This window comes from Salmo salar, chromosome 05 (assembly GCF_965601325.2).
Source record: "Salmo salar chromosome 05, fSalSal1, whole genome shotgun sequence".
Lineage (NCBI taxonomy): Eukaryota > Metazoa > Chordata > Actinopteri > Salmoniformes > Salmonidae > Salmo > Salmo salar.
In genome coordinates, this window is record NC_138295.1 from 64,617,873 (window position 1) to 64,641,376 (window position 23,504).

At 44.5% G+C, this 23,504-nt stretch overlaps 1 protein-coding gene across 2 annotated transcripts; it reads right to left on the bottom strand.

The window, feature by feature from the left end:
• Positions 1 to 183: 183 nt before the first annotated feature.
• On the bottom strand, positions 184 to 23,073 carry LOC106605402 (uncharacterized). Of its 2 annotated transcripts, none has more exons than XM_014201003.3 (11): positions 22,890 to 23,073; positions 13,006 to 13,074; positions 11,855 to 11,875; positions 11,466 to 11,744; positions 8,703 to 8,823; positions 8,239 to 8,414; positions 7,354 to 7,493; positions 6,938 to 7,085; positions 6,268 to 6,449; positions 6,081 to 6,170; positions 184 to 5,912 (listed from the first exon to the last, which is right to left on the bottom strand). In XM_014201003.3, exons 2-11 carry the CDS (start codon positions 13,058 to 13,060, stop codon positions 4,920 to 4,922), a joined length of 2,205 nt encoding a protein of 734 aa, XP_014056478.3. In that variant the 5' UTR covers positions 13,061 to 13,074; positions 22,890 to 23,073; the 3' UTR covers positions 184 to 4,919. The 2 variants fall into 2 exon arrangements, with proteins under 2 accessions (XP_014056478.3, XP_014056479.3); XM_014201004.3 differs by lacking the exon at positions 22,890 to 23,073 and adding an exon at positions 22,653 to 22,782.
• Positions 23,074 to 23,504: the final 431 nt, after the last annotated feature.

The following is a 23,504-nucleotide window of genomic DNA, read 5'->3' on the forward strand; positions in this document are numbered from 1 at the left end:
GTATGATGTGTTACACTATACACGTTGTGACAGATAGACAGCTAGGAGAAAAGTGCTCCACGAAATGAGATGGTAAAATCTAAATGCACACACGTTATGGCCTACCTACCTACCCTAATAACATTATGACCAATTCAAAGCTTTGGAAAAGTACAGAATCAATGACAAGGAAAGGACACTAGATTTTTTTCTCATAATCTTTTGTTTATTCTTCGTATATTTTTTTAGACATGAAATAAAGAAAATAACACCTTTCCTTTACAAAACGCCTGTGTGTTGTGAAAAACGGGAGGAGGGAGATCGACAGACTGCAGAACGCTACAGACGCCATCACAGCAGAAGGAGTGAACAGACAGAATCAGAATCAGGGCAGAGAGAGATCGCTCACATAGTGCAAAGGAACGCCAATGAGAACACTGGAGTGAATCTGGGGGGGGGGGGTCTGTCCCAGCCAGGGGGGGAATTGAACCCACAACCTTCTGGTCCCAAGACCCAGACACTAACCAACCATTCCAAATAGAGTTCGCTCACTAGGAGGTGCTGGTAATGTAGTTACCAAGGGTAGGTTTGTTACATTACCCCCTTTTTTGGGAAGCGCTATAATACAGTAGTGGTATAAAACATGTAAAATTCATTCACATGCACATCTCAGTTCCATATCAGGAGGGCTAGATCTCAAATACTGTTTTAGGCTTTGGCATCCATTTTGAATTCAACCTGCTGTTTACATACAAACAGTGCCACTGAATTCCCAAGATGTACAGCAGTTACTGTCTCACCAAGTTACACAATACACTTCAGTATGATGTTATTCATCTCATGCTAATGCACATTCAAATAAACCCTGACAACCAAGCAACTAGGTAATTTATCACTCTTCCAATCATGACTGAGTGTCGAAGTGCATTATATTAAACACTTCCTGTCCTGACTACAATATTCTGTATCTCCTGACTGTGTTGTGTCTCTATATACAGTACAGTAGACCTATAGGGTAGTCAGGTCTGCAGATAGTACTTTACCGCTGTTTAGTCTGAGACCACCCTACATCATATAAACCAAACGATGCCTCTTGGAGTGTATTTATAGAATATAGGCTGACTAGCCATTGAATATTTGATTTCATATTTGAGGCACTAAATCAAAGATGAGAGTCATCCCGTGTAGAGCACCTCAGAGGCGCAGGTTTGTGTGATGTTAACCACATACTGAGTCTGGACAAACACAGATAGTTTTCTAAACAAATGTTAGATGATAAGCAGATCATTGAGGACAATCATTTCTAAGCACGGATATATGACGTCGACATACAGCTGAAATTGTGATTTTATTTTGTCATTGCACACACATAGGCTAGAGTCTTATACCTACACACAGATACAACATGATGTGTCACACGCACGCATGCACCCAACACCCGCATGCACAACACACACACACACACACACACACGCACACGCACACGCACACGCACACGCACACACACACACACACACACACACACACGCACACACACACAGGTACGATCACACACGCACAAACACACACACACACACACGCAAACGTTAGGATGAAGATAACACTATGACTGATCAATCCTCCACACACACAGAAAAAAAGCGGAAAAATCTGAATAATAATAATACTGTCTTTGAGGAGATCATATGGACATGCTGCAATAAACGTCTTTATCTTTAAAGTGACATAGATAATTCTGTATTTATATATATATATATATATATAAGTTATGTAAAGGCGTTATACTGTGAGTGTTATCATCATAGGGTTGAAATAGTACTAATAAAAGTTAATCCAATCAAAATATTTTAGAGATCTATTCGAGGATCTGTGATGCGGAAAAATATGCACTTATTCAGTTGTGTTTACCATTTTCAGTTGTTCAAGTTAGTATTTTATAAGTTAGTGAAGATTAGTTTGTGTGTATACAGTATATTCAATAATCAGCATGTAGGCTTTGCACAGGTGAGAAATTAGATTAGCTTTTTATATCATCAAGTACAATACAACAACCATTCTATACACTAAACACATTCAACCTTTGAAAGGAGACTTTTTAAACCTTACACATGCAATATTTACAATGCTGAACCTCGTCAGCAGGGTCATAAGCGAGTGTTTATGTGTGTGTGTGTGTGTGTGTGTGTGTGTGTGTGTGTGTGTGTGTGTGTGAACGCGCGTGTGTGTACGCGTGTGTGTGTACGCGTGTGTGTGTGTGTGTGTGTGTGCAGAAACAGCTAAACACTGCTTCTAGTATTGCCTAAATGGGTGTTACGGCTCCACACAACAGAGCTTGACGAGTGCTGCGATCGAGATTGAGATTGAGAGTGGGGCCAAATCTCTTCAGTGGTAGAATTCTACATAATCCTTGACCTTTTATCACTTACATCAGTTAAATGACAATATAGCAAAGAATTTAGGCACCTCAAACACTAAAGTATTCATGGTAAGATACTGTATTCATCATGATTCATATACTGTACTAATCATATCAACATCTATATCACTATCTTACCATATGGCTTTTAACTTTCATTTTATTCTCATATTCATTTTAGCATTAAAAAACGTGTTAGAATTGTGGAAGTGTTTAGAAAGAGAAAGGCCATCGTTTGAAGTTGAAGACGGATGTACTCTCTATGTGTTGGTTAACTTAACACGGCTCCTATTTGTGCTTCTCTTAAAAATCCTAAATGCTTTTAGATGTAGTCCACTGAACTCAATGTACCATTCATGGTGTCTGTCACGGCGGTCAGTTAAAACACTGAGGTAGAGATATGTCTTTTGTCAAGCAAAATGTATCTGCACACCTCCTCCTGTAACACATAGCGGCTACAGGAGTTTTAACCACCAGCGAAGTCTTATTGCATTGTAAATCTAGGCTAGAGCAACATAGCTTCAAGCAACTAAAGACAGATGGCGTCATGGCACAGTCCTGGAGATGGTGGTACACTGAGTTAATAGTTAGTGAAGTTCTCGCAGGACCTTTTTAGGGCGGTCAGAGAGACCAATGGCAATAGGATAGGCTATTAAAACACATCAACCCATGCCATGACATCATATCCAGTACTGTGGATGGATGCTAGTGGGTTAACCCTATTTGTGAAGTGTCTGTTTTAGGCTGGAGCAAATAACCAGAACTACATGTATACTGTACTGTGAGGTCACCATACTAGGCATCAGAGCCGTGGAGCACATCTACCATTGGCTCAAGGCCTCTAGTATGTAGCTCATAGACGACTGTAATGCATGTAGATGTGTGTAGGCAAGGAATAGTCTGACATGGGTCTGTTCTATTATCTCAGGGAAGACTATACTTTTTCATACTGTACTTTTATAAGTCATCATGGGGTATAAAGGCTGACCCATAATCTATAAATGAGAAGTCAAGAGGGCAGGACCAACAGTAAAACTACATCTATCGGCCAGATGAAACCATGCCATAATACTGTACTTCACTACCTGCTGCAAGCAAGAGAGGAAGGAAAAGAGGGAGTACAGAAGGAAGGAAGGAAGGACAGAAGGAAGGACAGAAGTAAAGAAGGACATAGAGGAGGGAGGATTCCTTTTTTAAATGTTAGGTCTAAGCCAATGACATCACTCACCAGACCCCTCCTCTTCTCCCTCTCCCACTCTCATAGTTGTAGTAAGCACAATAACAATCAGCACTACATTTCCCAAGATTCACTGGGGATTGCTTAAAGTGCTGAGGTGTGTCCTTGGGGTCTTCAGGTGCTGGGGCGAGGTCAAGGATCAAAACAAGCTATTTCTCTTGGATTAAACTGATTCTAGAGATCCACTGGGACAGTCAGTCAGAGTTGGCCAACACCTTATAACCAATACAGTCTCTCATGTAGTTGGGAGCGCAATCACATGAGACATCCATTTTAAACAAAAGTTAGACTTAGTTTAGCAGAAGGTATTGATGTTAGAGTTCAGCATTCAGGTGTTAGTGTTGCTGGGATAATGCCATGCTCCTTTGTATCAGGATGTTTCATCATTCAAGCATTCTAGATGTTTCAATAGGATGGCAGAGGACCAGCAGGAGAAATTACAGATTCCCAGGTTTCAGGAAAATTTATAGAGAATGTCACAAGGAGATTGAAGGAATCCAGTCCAGTTTGATAGAAAGGTGATTTAAATTCATACAGTTTGACGAGAACGTTATGTCATAGTCACATTTATAAGTCCTTGGGGGGTGGCTAAATCATGTCATTGGTTTCATCATATGAGATAAAAAATGTCCGTTGCAAATTTACGAGCTGTTCGTGCTTTCGTTTTGGTCTATTTTTCCACATGCTGAGATTAGAGCAGGCATCATCAAAGGTTTTATCATTCCACAAATGGAGTAGGTGGTCATAGATGTAGTTGAATTAGATTGAGTCATGTTCACTTGCCATTCTATTGTCCCTATATCTATGTAAAAGGGTGTGGAACCATTCTGCACACCTCTGAACGTAAAAATATCTAAAGTAGCTAGGTTTAACATTTTACTTGTAAACTCTGCAACTGATTTTGTTGGCAGACCGGCAGTCATGCTCTATTTTACACACTAAAAAAAGAGTATGCAGCATAGAAAGTTAAAAAAGAAACAACAACAGCTAAAACGTCTGACAAAACGGAACTCGCTTGATTATATTTCCTATCTTGTGAAAAGTATCTGTGAATTGAGAAAAGTATTTCAAAGATAATGTTAGTGTTAGGTACAGGTGAGTTAGCTATCATAACAACCTACAGCATGTTCGAGCATTAGAAGTGTTAAATCTATGTCCCAGCCTCGATAGTAGCAGTGATTTCTTCCTTATTTGGTAAGGGGGTGTTCGATTGTCTGTCTACAGTGGTGGAGGAGGATAGGATAATGGATCTGTGGGGTGTCCCTTGGAGGAGTGCAGGGACTGTTCTCAGGTTGCGGTGGTGGCGGTGTTGTCCTCAGCTGGGGCGTCCATTTTGGCCTCAAGGGCTGGACTACTTGGAGCGGTCACCTCCACCTCAGGGGTTTTAGGAGGGGTTGCCTTGGCGACAGGACTTTCGATCAGACCCACTGGGGCCAGAGCAGTGTTAGGTTTGGATTCAGGTGCTGGTGCTGGTGGTTCGGGTGTGCCATTGGTGGTCGGAGCAGGTTCAGGGCTCAGCATTGGGGTTGGGGTCGGAGTCTGGATTGGTGTCACAGGCTTTTGGGATTCCAGGGTTGGTGTCACAGGCTTGGAGGATTCCAGGGTTGGTGTCACCGGCTTGGGGAGTTCGGGGGCTGGTGTCACCAGCTTGGCGGGTTCGGGGGTTGATGGTTGGGGTGCAGTTGGTTTGGAGACAGGGGTCAGGGGTGGGGTTGGCTTAGGGGACACCGGGCTTGGAGACACAGCAATAGGTGTTTTGGCTGGTTCAGGTGTTTTCAATTCAGGTGTTTTCGGTTCAGGAGTTTTCAAATCAGGAGTTTTGGTTGGTTCAGGTGTTTTCAATCCAGGTATTTTTGGTTCAGGAGTTTTCAAATCAGGAGTTTTGGTTGGTTCAGGTGTTTTCAATTCAGGTATTTTCGGTTCAGGAGTTTTGGCTGGTTCAGGTGTTTTGGCAATGGGGCTTGGAGCCTGCTTGGAGACCGGGCTTGGGATTGGGCTGAGTTTGGTCTCAACGGGTTTGGTTATGGTCAACTTTGGTTCAGGAGCTGGTTCAGGGATTTTGTTGATCTTGGGAACCGGGCTAGGTTTGGTAACCGGGGGTGGGCTTGGCTTGGTTTCTGGGACGAAGGCAACACTCTCAGTCTCAGCCTCTGATTCTGGTATCTGGTCGGGGACGTCAGTGTCAGTGTCCAATGGGAGGCCAGTGGTGTTAAACTCCACCCCTGAGTCGCTGGTCTCCAGGTTACCACCTGCCACCTCCTTGGACGACACCTCCAGACCCTGCGGTCAACACACAGAGGTCAGAGGGTCGAGGTCAGGGTGAAAACAGGAGAGTAGGTGAGGATGAGCAAGGAGATTTTAACAGCTATTTTGACAATATTCCCCTTCCGTTGTTATCATTAATTCCCTCATCTCGACAGAAATAACCACTGCGTCACTAATACTTACTTTAATGTCCACCTCAGTGCTCTGAGACTTCTCTGTGATGTCGATGGACTGGGCTATAGACTCCTCAAACTGAGTAATGTTCTTCACCACCTGGAAACCACACATACATGTTATGTCAAATGCTGAGCATCATATAGGGAACAGGGTGCCATTTGAGACATCACCAGTGTCTCTGTCTGTGCGGTACCTGTCTGAAGGCATCTCCCTCATCCTCCTTGCCTGCGTTTTGGGCAATCTTCTCGATGGCTCGGGCCTTGGCAGCCCTCTTCTTCTGCTTGACCAGGCAGGACAGCAGACACACCAACAGCAGGAGGACCAGGAAGCCCACCAGTGCTATGATTGCCACGTAGAGGGACGGCAGCTTGTAGGCTGGAGGAGAGAGGGGAGGGGAAGGGAGAGTAGGGAGAAGGGAGAAAGAGGGGAGGGAGAGAATATAGATGGGGAGCGTGGCGAAGGGGAGAGAGGGGAGAGACAGAGGAGAAGAGGAGAAGAGAGAGATACACAGAGAAGAGAGCGAGATAAAGGGAGAGGAGATAGAGGTGGGAGAGAGGAGAGGGGGTGAGGAGGAGACAGGCGAGAGGAGAAAGAGGTGAAGGGTTGGAAAGGAGTGATAATGTTAATAAATGATTCCCGTGTTTTATCAGTACATCATTGTCATTCCAACCCCTGACCCTCCCATCTCCTCACGCTCCACCGCCTGATAGACGTAAGACACCTGGTTGGTTTCCAGTTGCTCGATGACCCTGAACTGGCCAACTCCACTCATCCATCCCCCTCTCCATCTCCTTCATCCTCCCATCCCTCGCTCCTCCCTACTCCTCTTTTCTCCTCTCCTCCCTTCATCCCCCTCTCCTCACCCTCCACTTCCAGGTAGACGTTGGACACAGGAAACCCCAGTATGTCCATGACCTTGAACTGTCCGACGTCGCTGGCCTTGACCTGGTCCAGAATAACCACAGACGGATCCAGAGAGATCCGCCCCTCCAGATCCAGGTCCGCTGGCACCTATCATCAACCAAGAGCCATGGCAGGTTCAAAAGTTCAATCACTTTACTTCAACAGTGTAAGATGATTTTTACTATTGGCAAATAAAAGTAAATCACTTGGATATAAATGTTTGGTAACACTTTACTTCAAGCCAACAGGTATAATGCATTATAAGACTTCTCATAAGCACATATAAGTGATAATGTATTATTACCACCCCACAGTGCGCTATAGGGAGTAGGATTAGGGTAGAATTTGAGTGATTTTAAATCAGCCGCTCCAGTACCGTTAACTGTCCCCCGTCCAGGATCTGTCTGCTTTTTAAGTCGTAGTCGGGCGTGTAGAACAGATGCACCATGGAGGCATTCAGAATCAGGTTGATCTTCAGGGTGCCCCCATACGGCAGCTTCACAAAGTTCTGGTGTTCTGAGAGACAGAGGGAGAGAGAGAGAGAGAGAGAGAGAGACAGAGAGACAGAGGGAGAGAGAGAGACAGAGACAGAGAGACAGAGGGAGAGAGAGAGAGACAGAGACAGAGAGACAGAGGGAGAGAGAGACAGACGGGTAGAGAGAGATAGGGAGAAGAGAAGAAGAGAGAGAGAGAGAGAGAGAGAGAGAGAGAGAGAGAGAGAGAGAAAGAAGAGAGGAAGAGAGAGACAAAAGGAAGAGAGGGATGAAGAGATGGGAAGAGAAGAAGATCCAGAGGGAGAGGGGAAAAGCGAGAGGGGGCATTTAACAAAAACATTTTGTAACACAATACGCAAAATAGATAACTCACTTCAGAAAATAACATCAATTTAAAGCTGGAATTCTTAATGGTGAAACTGCCACGTCTGTTCGCAATAGTACAACAACAAAGAAGTTACTGCAAACAACAAACACTGTTTTTTCCCCTCTGACATTATTGCACGCGTGATAGAAGAGCAGAATATCTACTGCAATTGTTTTACCAGGTTGTGCGGCGCTCCTCACCTCTGCTTCGCCAAACAAAACAAATACAATAAAAACAGCGGTGGGGCGGACAGTGTCACTGATCCCCTACTGCGGATTCCATCTTTAAACCCATTGATGACTAACATTATAGCGAACTTGCAGCAGGTTGGGAAACAATATAGAAAAGCCAAGGTAAAGGTTGGCCACAGAAGGTAGAGGGAGGATGAAAACATATGTACCTTTGACATTTAGGCAGACCTTCCTCATGATCTTCATGTTAGTGTCTCTGACGGTGTAGCTTCCCTCATCGGCGCCTGTCACGGCGTTGAGGGTGATCCGGTGCTCGTTGACACTCAGGCGCCCCTGGTACCCGTCTCTGGAGAGCCTTCCTCGGGTCATCAGCACCAGGGGCGGCCTGGAGGGTTAATGGAGAACCATAATAGAACTTGCTATCACAACAGTCATGATATTGATCAGAATAACAGAATGATATAATGATGGTGTAACGATAATTATCATATTGATAATGTTATCGCGATAACCATGCTACTATCATGACAGCCACAATAGTATCACAATATCACGATTCCGTGAAATTATGGCAATAACCACTACATCGTGATAATCAATGTTGATGGGAGAGGGTAAATCCTCCTTTGAGGAAAGCAGAGAAGTTTACATTTTGACAGAGAAACAACTGTACCTTGAGGTCAGGTTGGCCTCCACAGCACTGGGCCTATACTCCAGGGTGATGGGAGCCTCCACCCCCGCCAGCTGGATGTGGTAGTTCTCCCCATACTTAATGTTCTGCTCGTTGGAACAGTCTAAAAGACAGAGAAAGGGGTGGGAGAGGCAGGGACAGTTAGATACAGAGAGCAAGAGAAAGAAATGAAGGTATAAAAGGGGAGGACAATGGGAAAGAGAGGGAGACAAGAGATCAGGAAACAGAGAGAGAGAAACAGAAAGGGAAGACAAAAGAATGAGCGAGAACCATGTGAGGAAAACAGAAGAGAATGACAGAGAGGAGAAGAACAAGAGAGAGAAAAGGAGGATAAAGATAGAAGAAAAACAGCAGGGATGGACGGATGGGAGGGATGAACGGACGGATGGGAGGGATGAACGGACGGATGGGGTGGTTAAATAGCTGCATAATTACTGCCTGGTGTATGAAACACGCTGTTAACTACACACACACCTCCTCTCCACACACTGTTAACCCCATATGGTGCTGTCAAGGCTCCACACAGCTAGCCAGCTGCACACAGCTAGCCAGCTCCACACAGCTAGCCAGCTGCACACAGCTAGCCAGCTGCACACAGCTAGCCAGCTCCACACAGCTAGCCAGCTCCACACAGCTAGCCAGCGCCACACAGCTAGCGAGCTCCACACAGTTGCATCAACTGCATCAACTAATATAGCACTCTGATGCACAACTGCAAAGTCAATGACGTGGCATAAAACCATTGGTTGTTGCGTGCAGTGTGACTGCAATATAGACAGCCTGGAACACCAATCCATGCAGAGCAAAGCTCAGTCTTCTCAGCATCACCGAGTCATCATTCCTCTCTGACTGTGTGTATCTGTGTCCCAAACGGCACACTATTCCCTATACCTTTTTATTTTTATTTAACTAGGCAAGTCCTTTAAGAACAAATTCTTATTTACAATGACGGCCTACCCCGGCCGGACACAGACGACGCTGAGCTGCACTATGGGACTCCCAATCACATCCGGATGTGATGCAGCCTGGATTCAAACCAGGGACTGCAGTGACGACTCTTGCACTGAGATGCAGTGCCTTAGACCGCTACACTACTTGGGAGCTCCTATATGGGCCCTAGTCAAAAGTAGTGCACTGTATAGAGATTAGGGTGCCATTTTGGACGCAAACTGGGTCTTCCTCATCCCATTACAGTCAGATACTTAGTGCTGTTCAGAACATTGCTGCTGTGCTAGCCAATAGGGCTGTACTACACTAATACAGCAGTGCTCATGTGTAGCCGTAAAAGGCTTGGCCTGTTGACCGAAGTGACAGCATGATTAAATCATGAAATGAGCGGAAACAAGCTGTGTCTCGACTGAGACAGACAGATGGTTTGAAGTGCACACAGCCACAGTAGCAGGGCAGCATGTTTGAGAGAGAACACCAGTATCAATTAAGTCCTAATGATTTAGACTGAGCCAAGACGCCAAAACTCAATGTAAAAAGCACAGTATGTCTGCATCCCAAATGGCACCCTATTATCTATTTAGTACTTTTAACCAGGGCCCATGGGGATGCAGACTATGGTGTCTGATGATGAAGATCTTCCAACCGTCCAACCTTCCTCCCAGAGAGCAACTTTCCTATTTCCAACATTCCTCCCAGAGAGCAACTTTCCTATTTCCAACCTTCCTCCCAGAGAGCAACTTTCCTATTTCCAACATTCCTCCCAGAGAGCAACTTTCCTATTTCCAACCTTCCTCCCAGAGAGCAACTTTCCTATTTCCAACATTCCTCCCAGAGAGCAACTTTCCTATTTCCAACCTTCCTCCCAGAGAGCAACTTTCCTATTTCCAACATTCCTCCCAGAGAGCAACTTTCCTATTTCCAACCTTCCTCCCAGAGAGCAACTTTCCTATTTCCAACATTCCTCCCAGAGAGCAACTTTCCTACTTCCAACCTTCCTCCCAGAGAGAAACTTTCCTACTTCCAACCTTCCTCCCAGAGAGCAACTTTCCTACTTCCAACCTTCCTCCCAGAGAGAAAATGTCCTACTTCCAACGTTCCTCCCAGAGAGCAACTTTCCTACTTCCAACCTTCCTCCCAGAGAGAAAATTTCCTACTTCCAACATTCCTCCCAGAGAGCAACTTTCCTACTTCCAACCTTCCTCCCAGAGAGAAACTTTCCTACTTCCAACCTTCCTACCAGAGAGAAACTTTCCTACTTCCAACCTTCCTACCAGAGAGCAACTTTCCTACTTCCAACCCTCCTCCCAGAGAGAAACTTTCCTACTTCCAACGTTCCTCCCAGAGAGCAACTTTCCTACTTCCAACCTTCCTCCCAGAGAGCAACTTTCCTACTTCCAACCCTCCTCCCAGAGAGAAACTTTCCTACTTCCAACGTTCCTCCCAGAGAGCAACTTTCCTACTTCCAACCTTCCTCCCAGAGAGCAACTTTCCTACTTCCAACGTTCCTCCCAGAGAGAAACTTTCCTACTTCCAACCTTCCTCCCAGAGAGCAACTTTCCTACTTCCAACCCTCCTCCCAGAGAGAAACTTTCCTACTTCCAACGTTCCTCCCAGAGAGCAACTTTCCTACTTCCAACCTTCCTCCCAGAGAGCAACTTTCCTACTTCCAACCCTCCTCCCAGAGAGAAACTTTCCTACTTCCAACGTTCCTCCCAGAGAGCAACTTTCCTACTTCCAACGTTCCTCCCAGAGAGCAACTTTCCTACTGCCAACACACACACTCAGACCCCATACCTCTGACGATGAGTGTGATGCGTCGGACCTCTTCCAGATGTTCGTTGTTCTTCACCGAGTATGTCCCCTCGTCCTCCTCACCCACATTCGCTAGGATCAGGTGACTGAGCTGACTGTTGAGCTTGGCACGGTTACCGACCACGGACCCACCCCGCATCAGGACCACCTCAAGCCCCGCCTTGGCATTACTGGGCTGGAACAAAACCTCTGCAGCCAGAGAGGACAGATGCAGATGGAAGTCCTCCCCAAAGAACATGGTCTGCTGGGAGTCTTCTTTACCTGGGAGGTGGTGGGAGGGTATGTTTAACATTTCCACAGAAATGCATCACAAAGCTTAGTACTATATCATAACTAATGATGCATTGATAACAGATGGCAGGGATGCTTACCTTTCAAAGGGGCCGTCAGAGCTATGGACAAAGAGAAAAGAGGTTGCTGTTATTTCATATTTATGCATAGAAATGTAATTCATCAAATATGTTTGATATATGACCGATAACTATACACACACACACACTACTCTGGACACACACTGCTCTGGACACACACTGATCTGGACACACACACTGATCTGGACACACACACTACACTGGACACACACACTACTCTGGACACACACATACTGCTCTGGACACACATACTGCTCTGGACACACACACTACTCTGGACACACACACTGATCTGGACACACACACACTGATTTGGACACACACACACTGATCTGGACACACACACACTGATCTGGACACATCCACACTACTCTGGACACACACACACTGATCTGGATACACACACACTGATCTGGACACACACACTACTCTGGACACATCCACACTACTCTGGACACACACACACTGATCTGGACACACACACACTGATCTGGACACACACACACTACTCTGGACACACACACACACTACTCTGGATACACACACACTACTCTGGACACATCCACACTACTCTGGATACACACACACTACTCTGGACACATCCACACTACTCTGGACACACACACACTACTCTGGACACACACACACTGATCTGGACACACACACACTACTCTGGACACACACACACACTACTCTGGACACACACACACACACTGATCTGGACACACACACTACTCTGGACACACACACTACTCTGGACACATCCACACTACTCTGGACACACACACACACACTGATCTGGACACACACACTACTCTGGACACATCCACACTACTCTGGACACATCCACACTACTCTGGATACACACACACTACTCTGGACACATCCTCACTACTCTGGATACACACACACTACTCTGGACACATCCACACTACTCTGGACACATCCACACTACTCTGGACACATCCACACTACTCTGGATACACACACACTACTCTGGACACATCCACACTACTCTGGATACACACACACTACTCTGGACACACCCACACTACTCTGGACACATCCACACTACTCTGGACACATCCACACTACTCTGGACACATCCACACTACTTTGGACACATCCACACTGCTCTGGACACGACATACCTGAGCAGAGCAGCAAGCTCAGCACCACCACCACACTGACTGTCTTCATCTTCATCAGATCTCCTGGCTCTGGAAAGAAGGAGATGAAGGGAAGATTAGATAAAGGAAAGATAGAGTATAAATAAAAATGGTGTTTGATAAGTGGCACATTAGAATAGAATGCCTCTCTCTCTCTCTCTCTCTCTCTCTCTCTCTCTCTCTCTCTCCCTCTCTCTATCTGTCACCTCTACATCCTCTTCTCCTCCCTCACTTGTTCTTTCTGTTTCTCCATCTGATTGTGTTTGGCTGGGTGAGGGTGAGGGTGAGGGTGAGGGTGAGGGAGGTGCTCCCTTAGCTAATTCATAGATAATGATAGAATGTTGTGGTGGTGACATCATCTCATGGTGACATCATCGCATGAAGTGGAGCCGAGAGGATGTCCTTTGGATCACTTAGCTTGTCTGACTTCACCAGAGGAGTGAATGCAGTGTGTGTGTGTGTGTGTGTGTGTGTGTGTGTGTGTGTGTGTGTGTGTGTGTGTGTGTGTGTGTGTGTGTGTGTGTGTGTGTGTGTGTGTGTGTGTGTGTGTGTGTGTGTGTGTTCCTCTGATATCTTTCAAAAAATACATCTTTCCCCCCTTCCATCATGAAAGCAATCCATCAAACCAGTAAATAGTTCCCATTTCAATTCAATAGTTGATTTCCACTACCAAGCTGCAAGAAAGAGGGGCTTTAAGATTGAAATATAAATGAATTTATTGCAACAACAAAAACAACAACAACAATAACCTATTATTTTTCATATTCCCTCCCCTTTAAAGGCACATTGGAGCTTGTTTGAGTTTTTAAACTAGGGGTGTATTCATTAGTGCTCACCGTAGCAAACCATAGCAAAATGTTTTGCAACAGAAACATTTTGCAAAGAAAAGGAGTGTTTCTTATTGGACAAGTTCAGGTTAGTCCTTCCCATTTTGGCCTGTTTGGTTCCTGGATAATACACCCAAGGACGCCATAAGCTCCCACTGGATTCCAGACAGGGATTGGTATATTGATTAGGTGTCAGTGAACATGCCTGAATTAAAACAGCCTGGGAATAATGAATGGTAATTGGGACTGGGGGGGGGGGGGATCTGGGTAATTGCTTGGCTGGGTTTCAAACAGAGATCCACCTTTTCCTTCCTCAGGACCTTGAGAAGAGGGAAGTGTGTGCGTGTATTTGTCTGTGTGCTCGCATGCATGCGGTGTGTGTGTGTGTGTGTGTGTGTGTGTGTGTGTGTGTGTGTGTGTGTGTGTGTGTGTGTGTGTGTGTGTGTGTGTGTGTGTGTGTGTGTGTGTGTGTGTGTCTAAAAATGTGCTGAGTCTGGGAGAATACTGATACATTGGAGCATTGAGAGGGTTATGATGATCTGAGCAGCCTCTGGGTGAGGTGAGACTACAGATGAGAGACATCAAGGGAAGAACTAGTCAGGACAGTTTGCTACAGCAGGAAAATAATCCAGCAGCAACATGAAATGTGAATTATTATGTGGATTATAATGAATGGACATTTTTGTAGGAGCTGATACATTTTTCTAGTGAAAATCAAGTCTGAAATTTCAAAGTGGAAATTACAAACTTCAGAATCCCTTTGAAACCTCAAATACAGCACACATTTTAAATGTCCTGCATAGAAGGAAAGTTATCATGCAACAGGGTGATCAAAAGAAGATCCTACATCTGTAGCGGCAGATTGAACTAGTTCCCCTGAGTGCAGGCCTGTAGCTGTATTTATTGATAGTCCTGCGTTCAGGATTTAAACGTTTTGCAGTGCTTTGCAACACCTTTTGGACAGCTGCTCTTTCTACTCTGTAGGGCATGCCATTGAGGTGCTGAGATTAAGCAGCAAAGCATCCACCCTCCCAGCAAACATTCTGCAACAGGATGCTTAATCAGGAGTGTAAACACTGTAAGACACTGCGATCCTGAACGCTAGAGATGAAAGTAGATAGCAGGCCTGAACTGTTTTTAGTCTGTGTGTGTGTGTGTGTGTGTGTGTGTGTGTGTGTGTGTGTGTGTGTGTGTGTGTGTGTGTGTGTGTGTGTGTGTGTGTGTGTGTGTGTGTGTGTGTGTGTGTGTGTGTGTGTGTGTGTGTGTGCGTGCGTGCGTAAGTGTGTGTGAGAGAGAGAGAGAGGAGAGAGAGAGAGAGAGAGAGAGAGAGAGAGAGAGAGAGAAAGAGAATGTGTGTACAAAGCAGGAAGCATTAAGCCATCTGCAGAGACCTGATCTGTTGGCAGGAGCAGAAAACCTGCTGCTCTCATTTGTTAATGAGGACAATTAGCATGTGATAATGTCATAATTCCACAACCACCATCTCTCTCTGCTACGAGACACTCTTATCCAATCTTCTCCTGTCTCTGTTTCTCTCTCTCTCTTTTTCTCTCTCTCCCAGCCTCTTACACCCTGCACTGCGCAGAGAGCCGAGCCACTACCATAGCCTGAAAGCACAGTCATTTGATTACATCTGAAACAAAAGACAGGACACAGCGGAGCCCCAGAGGAGAGGGTCCCTCCGACAACACCAGCAACAAGCACACATCAGTTGTGACCCCTTGGTTCAGCCATGTTCTGTCTGTATAGGTTGATTCTGCCGGGACATGGCGTCGGGGACACCTTGCTGTGTTCTTATTACTGAACAATTACATACTAATAAAAACATGTATTTTCTTAAAACTGCATTGTTGGTTAAGGGCTTGTAAGTAAACATTTCACTGTAAGATCTACACCTGTTGTATTCAGCATTTCACTGTAAGGTCTGTTGTATTCAGCATTTCACTGTAAGGTCTGTTGTATTCAGCATTTCACTGTAAGGTCTGTTGTATTCAGCATTTCACTGTAAGGTCTGTTGTATTCGGCATTTCACTGTAAGGTCTGTTGTATTCGGCATTTCACTGTAAGGTCTGTTGTATTCGGCATTTCACTGTAAGGTCTGTTGTATTCGGCATTTCACTGTAAGGTCTGTTGTATTCGGCATTTCACTGTAAGGTCTGTTGTATTCGGCATTTCACTGTAAGGTCTGTTGTATTCGGCATTTCACTGTAAGGTCTGTTCTATTCGGCATTTCACTGTAAGGTCTGTTGTATTCGGCATTTCACTGTAAGGTCTGTTGTATTCGGCATTTCACTGTAAGGTCTGTTGTATTCAGCATTTCACTGTAAGGTCTGTTGTATTCAGCATTTCACTGTAAGGTCTGTTGTATTCAGCATTTCACTGTAAGGTCTGTTGTATTCAGCATTTCACTGTAAGGTCTGTTGTATTCGGCATTTCACTGTAAGGTCTGTTGTATTCGGCATTTCACTGTAAGGTCTGTTGTATTCGGCATTTCACTGTAAGGTCTGTTGTATTCGGCATTTCACTGTAAGGTCTGTTGTATTCGGCATTTCACTGTAAGGTCTGTTGTATTCGGCATTTCACTGTAAGGTCTGTTGTATTCGGCATTTCACTGTAAGGTCTGTTGTATTCGGCATTTCACTGTAAGGTCTGTTGTATTCGGCATTTCACTGTAAGGTCTGTTGTATTCGGCATTTCACTGTAAGGTCTGTTGTATTCGGCATTTCACTGTAAGGTCTGTTGTATTCGGCATTTCACTGTAAGGTCTGTTGTATTCGGCATTTCACTGTAAGGTCTGTTGTATTCGGCATTTCACTGTAAGGTCTGTTGTATTCGGCATTTCACTGTAAGGTCTGTTGTATTCGGCATTTCACTGTAAGGTCTGTTGTATTCGGCATTTCACTGTAAGGTCTGTTGTATTCGGCATTTCACTGTAAGGTCTGTTGTATTCGGCATTTCACTGTAAGGTCTGTTGTATTCGGCATTTCACTGTAAGGTCTGTTGTATTCGGCATTTCACTGTAAGGTCTGTTGTATTCGGCATTTCACTGTAAGGTCTGTTGTATTCGGCATTTCACTGTAAGGTCTGTTGTATTCAGCATTTCACTGTAAGGTCTGTTGTATTCGGCATTTCACTGTAAGGTCTGTTGTATTCGGCATTTCACTGTAAGGTCTGTTGTATTCGGCATTTCACTGTAAGGTCTGTTGTATTCGGCATTTCACTGTAAGGTCTGTTGTATTCGGCATTTCACTGTAAGGTCTGTTGTATTCAGCATTTCACTGTAAGGTCTGTTGTATTCGGCATTTCACTGTAAGGTCTGTTGTATTCAGCATTTCACTGTAAGGTCTGTTGTATTCGGCATTTCACTGTAAGGTCTGTTGTATTCAGCATTTCACTGTAAGGTCTGTTGTATTCGGCATTTCACTGTAAGGTCTGTTGTATTCAGCATTTCACTGTAAGGTCTGTTGTATTCAGCATTTCACTGTAAGGTCTGTTGTATTCAGCATTTCACTGTAAGGTCTGTTGTATTCAGCATTTCACTGTAAGGTCTGTTGTATTCAGCATTTCACTGTAAGGTCTGTTGTATTCAGCATTTCACTGTAAGGTCTGTTGTATTCGGCATTTCACTGTAAGGTCTGTTGTATTCGGCATTTCACTGTAAGGTCTGTTGTATTCAGCATTTCACTGTAAGGTCTGTTGTATTCGGCATTTCACTGTAAGGTCTGTTGTATTCGGCATTTCACTGTAAGGTCTGTTGTATTCAGCATTTCACTGTAAGGTCTGTTGTATTCGGCATTTCACTGTAAGGTCTGTTGTATTCAGCATTTCACTGTAAGGTCTGTTGTATTCGGCATTTCACTGTAAGGTCTGTTGTATTCAGCATTTCACTGTAAGGTCTGTTGTATTCGGCATTTCACTGTAAGGTCTGTTGTATTCAGCATTTCACTGTAAGGTCTGTTGTATTCAGCATTTCACTGTAAGGTCTGTTGTATTCGGCACATGTGACAAATAAAGTTGGATGTGATGTTATAATGTGTGAACACAGGGCTGTGAAACATGTTCATAAGGGGAATGTATCTGTCCTGCTGTTTTTAGAGGACCTGTGAAGCAGATAATCCAAGATCTTCTACTCCATTTAAGGAGGAAAAAATAGTTTTTCGAATCGTTTGGGGCCAGAAACCTTACAAAAAAACAAAAAGAATCACATGTGAAAGGAACATGTGATAAAACACATGGTTATGGACACGTGTGAACACACGTATAAACGAATCACGGGGAAAGGGGTCACGTAAAATAAAAACATTCACATGAGTCAAACATGTCGTTTTCAAACACCTGTGACATTTCACATACATGTTTTACATGTGAACAAATCAAAACGCAGACCGGCGAGTCAGTAGTTTTAGAACAAATTTGACATGTTTTTTTGTAAAGGAAACAACACCCTGGTGCTCGCCTCACTGGGTTTACAGTGACACACACACACACACACACACACACACACACACACACACACACACACACACACACACACACACACACACACACACACACATGCCTCCTCTCCTTTGGGCTTTTAACCATGGGCTGCCGGACTGGGCCATCTGCTACCCTTCACTCCCTCCCTCCCTCTTTTCCTCCCTTCATCTTTCTGTATCTCTCTCTCTTTCTGTCACCTATTCACCTAGACTGCTCTATCTGTCACTCTCTCTTCCTTCCTCAGTCCCTCTCTATCAGTACCTCTCTATCAGTACCTCTCTATCAGTACCTCTCTATCAGTACCTCTCTATCAGTCCTTCTCTATCTGTCACTCTCTCTTCCTTCCTCAGTCCCTCTCTATCAGTACCTCTCTATCAGTTCCTCTCTATCAGTACCTCTCTATCAGTACCTCTCTATCAGTACCTCTCTATCAGTCCCTCTCTATCAGTACCTCTCTATCAGTCCCTCTCTATCAGTACCTCTCTATCAGTACCTCTCTATCAGTACCTCTCTATCAGTACCTCTCTATCAGTCCCTCTCTATCAGTACCTCTCTATCAGTCCCTCTCTATCAGTACCTCTCTATCAGTCCCTCTCTATCAGTACCTCTCTATCAGTACCTCTCTATCAGTACCTCTCTATCAGTCCCTCTCTATCAGTACCTCTCTATCAGTACCTCTCTATCAGTCCCTCTCTATCAGTACCTCTCTATCAGTACCTCTCTATCAGTACCTCTCTATCAGTCCCTCTCTATCAGTACCTCTCTATCAGTACCTCTCTATCAGTACCTCTCTATCAGTACCTCTCTATCAGTCCCTCTCTATCAGTACCTCTCTATCAGTACCTCTCTATCAGTACCTCTCTATCAGTCCCTCTCTATCAGTCCCTCTCTATCAGTACCTCTCTATCAGTACCTCTCTATCAGTACCTCTCTATCAGTCCCTCTCTATCAGTACCTCTCTATCAGTACCTCTCTATCAGTCCCTCTCTATCAGTACCTCTCTATCAGTACCTCTCTATCAGTACCTCTCTATCAGTCCCTCTCTATCAGTACCTCTCTATCAGTACCTCTCTATCAGTACCTCTCTATCAGTACCTCTCTATCAGTCCCTCTCTATCAGTACCTCTCTATCAGTACCTCTCTATCAGTACCTCTCTATCAGTCCCTCTCTATCAGTACCTCTCTATCAGTACCTCTCTATCAGTACCTCTCTATCAGTACCTCTCTATCAGTACCTCTCTATCAGTCCCTCTCTATCAGTACCTCTCTATCAGTACCTCTCTATCAGTACCTCTCTATCAGTACCTCTCTATCTGTCATGTATTTCACTCTCTTTTTACTGCCACCCTCTCTTTATTTTATTTTCCTGCCTCCCCTTTTCTCTCTGTTTCTTCCCACATCTCTTATCCTCTTTCCTTTCCTGCATCATCTTCTCATCTATCTTCCAATTTGTCCCTTTCTCTCTTTTTCTCTGTCTGACTCAGCTGTTACTTTCTCTCCTCTCCTGCTTTCTGTCCTTCTATCTTTTCTCATCCTATTTCCTGTTCTGCCTCATGCCACTCTCTCTATGCCTCTCTTCTCTCTTTATTTCCCATTCCATTTCTGCTATGCCTCCTCTGTCCTTCCCTCTCTTTCTTCTTTTCTCTCCTTCTCTCCCTCCCTCTCTTTCTCTTCCTCTCTCTCTCTTTCTCCTGTCATGCCCCCTTTCACCCTCTCCTCCTCCTTATCTTATATAATCTCAGCTCCAGCAGCATCCCACTCTGAACTCAAAGACTGTGTCTGTCTTCATCTGAGATGTGGGATTTGTTCCAAATGGCACCCTATTCACTTAGTAGTCCACTACTTTTGACCAGGGTCCATACGGCTCTGAATAAAAGTAGGGCACTATATAGGGAATAGGGTGCCATTTGGGACGCAAACTCTGAGTCTCTGGTCACTGAGAAGGGAGCGAGGAGGAGGTACAGACAGGCCTTTGTTGAGCTCCTTTAAAGAGGCGGAAAAGCCTTCAATGACTGCAGATGCATGAACCCCACAAAGATGTCTCTGTCTGTCTGTCCTTCATTCCTTCACCTTCACATCATTTCCTTCATTCTCCTTGGCTTACATAACCCCAGCGGTCGGTGCATCTATCCCCTAATACTTCTGTCGCTGTAGTGAAGGCAAAGTATCCAGTCAGGCTGCAAGGAAATGCACAACCCAAACACACACACACACATTAGATACAATACAAGACACACACACACACACATGCACACACATATGCACACACACTTGTCCATAAATCCCGTAGGCACAAACACACATGACCAATATTCGCTCCCTCTCTCCCTCTTTCCCTCATCAGAAAATACATTTTTAAATCATGAAGTGTCAGAAAAGCAAAAGGTATCACTGCGCCAACAGAACAGGACACAGGCTGAATGTTTACTTTAGGTGGTTTACTGGAGGTCATGGCTTTCTGGTTAGTTAAAATGACAACGGGTGCATCTCAATAGTCTTAAGAGGCTTCCTCTCCTTGTCTCCTTTCCTTCATCTGCTCTGATGAGTGTAAAACTACTTGATAGGTGAAAGCAGATTCCCAACAATACACATCAACCATATTGCTTTTATCCATCCTGTGGCAAGGAGACGGATAAAAGAAAGGAGACAAGGGGAAGAAGCCACTTTAGACTGTTGAGATGCAGCCCTGGGCTGCCTGCCTGGAAGTGTGGTGTAAATCAAAAGGGATGATGGATGAGGTCTCATATCACACAGACATAGACTGACACTTCATTTATCCACCGCCTTCCCTTCTTTAAGTACTCTAAAAAAATATTATCTCTATCTCTCTCTATGTCTAGGTCCATGTCTCTATCTCACTGTATATCTCTTTCTCCCCCTCTCTCTGTGTATTTCTCTCTATCTCTCTATCTCTCTCTGTCTTTCTCTCTCTCTCTGTGTATTTCTCTATCTCTCAGCGCCCCTCTCAGTCTCTCTCTCCGTCAGTCTCTCTCTCACTCTCATATATGAAAGGAGTGGACAGGTTTCCACCGTATTGCATTCACCTGTCAGATCTTGTCAGATCAGAGGTCATGAGGGGGAGGAGAGCTCCAGTAAATGTCCTTATCCTCAACTCATCATTGTCTTTTAAGTGAGGACATAGAAAGACAACTCACCGATGAGATGTAGCTTCATCCTTTCCTAATGGTGACAGTTGAAAATAGGCCATTACAGGCGCTAGTAATAAATCAATCATCCTCACTTCCACTTTACAGTCTTCCAATACAAATATATATGTGACAAATTAGAGACAGAGAGGAAAGACAAATAGGTGTGTAAGGTGTTTCTATCTTAACCAGAACATATTAAAAGAATGCCCTCCTAACAGTAACAAGACATGGGAATATCCCCACATCTTTTGATTAAAGTGTCTTGTGTACAAGACAAACACGTGTTCATAAAATCCCAACAGATGAACCTCAGAGCATACAAAGGCTTGAATAGCAGTGACATACAGGCCAAGGCCATCCCTGAACAGCGATCGGGTGATGACTGATGACCAGCAGCACACACCGTACTGTACTATACTGCCATGTAGCTGAACTGTTGGCAAATGTAACATGCAGGCAGCGCAGACTCAGGCCACCATATGTCATCAACATGTAAGCGGCGGGGGCGACACCGTACAGCACCGGAGAGAGCAGCGCGCCGGTACATGCTGCAGGAGCACATCGTTCAATTTAGAATGGATGGATGCTTATAAAGGATTCAGTATAGGCTAAACCATTTTATTTAAAAAAATAATTGTCCTACATATTAAGATATACTGATTAGAGACAGGATCCGTAGGCTACTCATTTGCATTGATTAGATGTGGATTATGCATTAATAATCTTACAGGACCAAACTGAGTCATACAATTCATCTCTACATGCATGAACAGGTGCTGCGAATTAAGGCGACGTATTGCATTCCATGATGGGAATATTCAGGGATATTTCAAATAACATAGCCTACTGCATATCCCTGTCAGGCTACATTGTTTCAGACATGTTTTCTTATCATAGGCTAAGGCTCAAATTCTGAAGCAATGTCTTACATTAGGCTATAGGCCTAATCTAAATGGTCATAAATAGAGATTGGCATTGGACCGGCTCTAGCCTATCCAACCTGTGTAGCCTAATGATTTCCTCCTTGTGTGGCATTCTGTAGAGCAGACTGTGAAATTAGCATGGTAATGCCTTATTGAATGCGTGTCCCATCATACCACCATCCCGATGAAGCGCGTAGTCTGTTTAATCGTTCCTCCCAATAAACGTGAAAACCTAATCACAATTGTCTCACCTTTTATCTTCTCCGGAACAAGCACGCCCTGTTTTCATCAAATAAAGCCCTTATCGGATAATAATCGGCTATTAACCTAACATCTCAATATGCAGGAAAGCCAACAGACACCCTCACCAGCATCTCACCAAAAACTGCAGAATTTAACCCGTCACGCACAAGGCGGCGAATTTATTTGAAGAATCTCATCACATCCACCACACATGTAAGAAATAATTATCCCCTCAGCTCACTCACCTTTAAATTCACACTATCTCCTCCGTATTGACAGAGTAGGCAACGTTATAACGGGATTGTAGGAGGAGAAATATGTAGCCTAGCCTATTGATGCATGTATTTCTCTCCCTTCTTGGCGTCACCCTCCCTCTCAACCTCGCCCCCCAAGAGCAGCACTTGACGACTGGGGCTGAACATTTGAAGATGCTCAGAATATGTCGGCTTTTGCTCTCGGTCGGAGCCGCTCGACTATTGTCGGTAAACACCGGATTCGATTGCCCCAAGCAAGGCAATGGTTGCTGGTTGTTTGTCTTTTTAACTGAAGGAATTTATCTTCCTTGTAACAAAACGTTATAATAGCTGCATTGTGTATAGGCTACTCAGCTGAGAGGTAGAAGTGAAGGCTGTGTCGAGGGATTTAGTTCAACCTCAATCGAGTATATCTATTATGTATTAAAACATCCCTAAGCCCAGACGATGTCTAAATAAAGTGACAGAACACAGTAAACATTCGTCCGTTGACTGCCATTAATTGGCCTAAAAACACTTAATGAAATGGCAGGTAGCCAAAATATAAAACATCTAAACATACTGCATAAGAAATTCCCACCCCCCCAAAAATACAAACACAATTCA

What these genes read in the sequence shown, in the direction of transcription:
- LOC106605402 (XM_014201003.3), bottom strand. Translation starts at nt 13,060, where the DNA reads ATGAAGATGAAGACAGTCAGTGTGGTGGTGGTGCTGAGCTTGCTGCTC. An exon ending in CATCACACTCATCGTCAGAG is followed by an intron (nt 8,824 to 11,465) that starts GTATGGGGTCTG and finishes TCTGTCTTTTAG; the next exon opens with ACTGTTCCAACGAGCAGAAC. An exon ending in CGTCTACCTGGAAGTGGAGG is followed by an intron (nt 6,450 to 6,937) that starts GTGAGGAGAGGG and finishes TCTCTCCTCCAG; the next exon opens with CCTACAAGCTGCCGTCCCTC.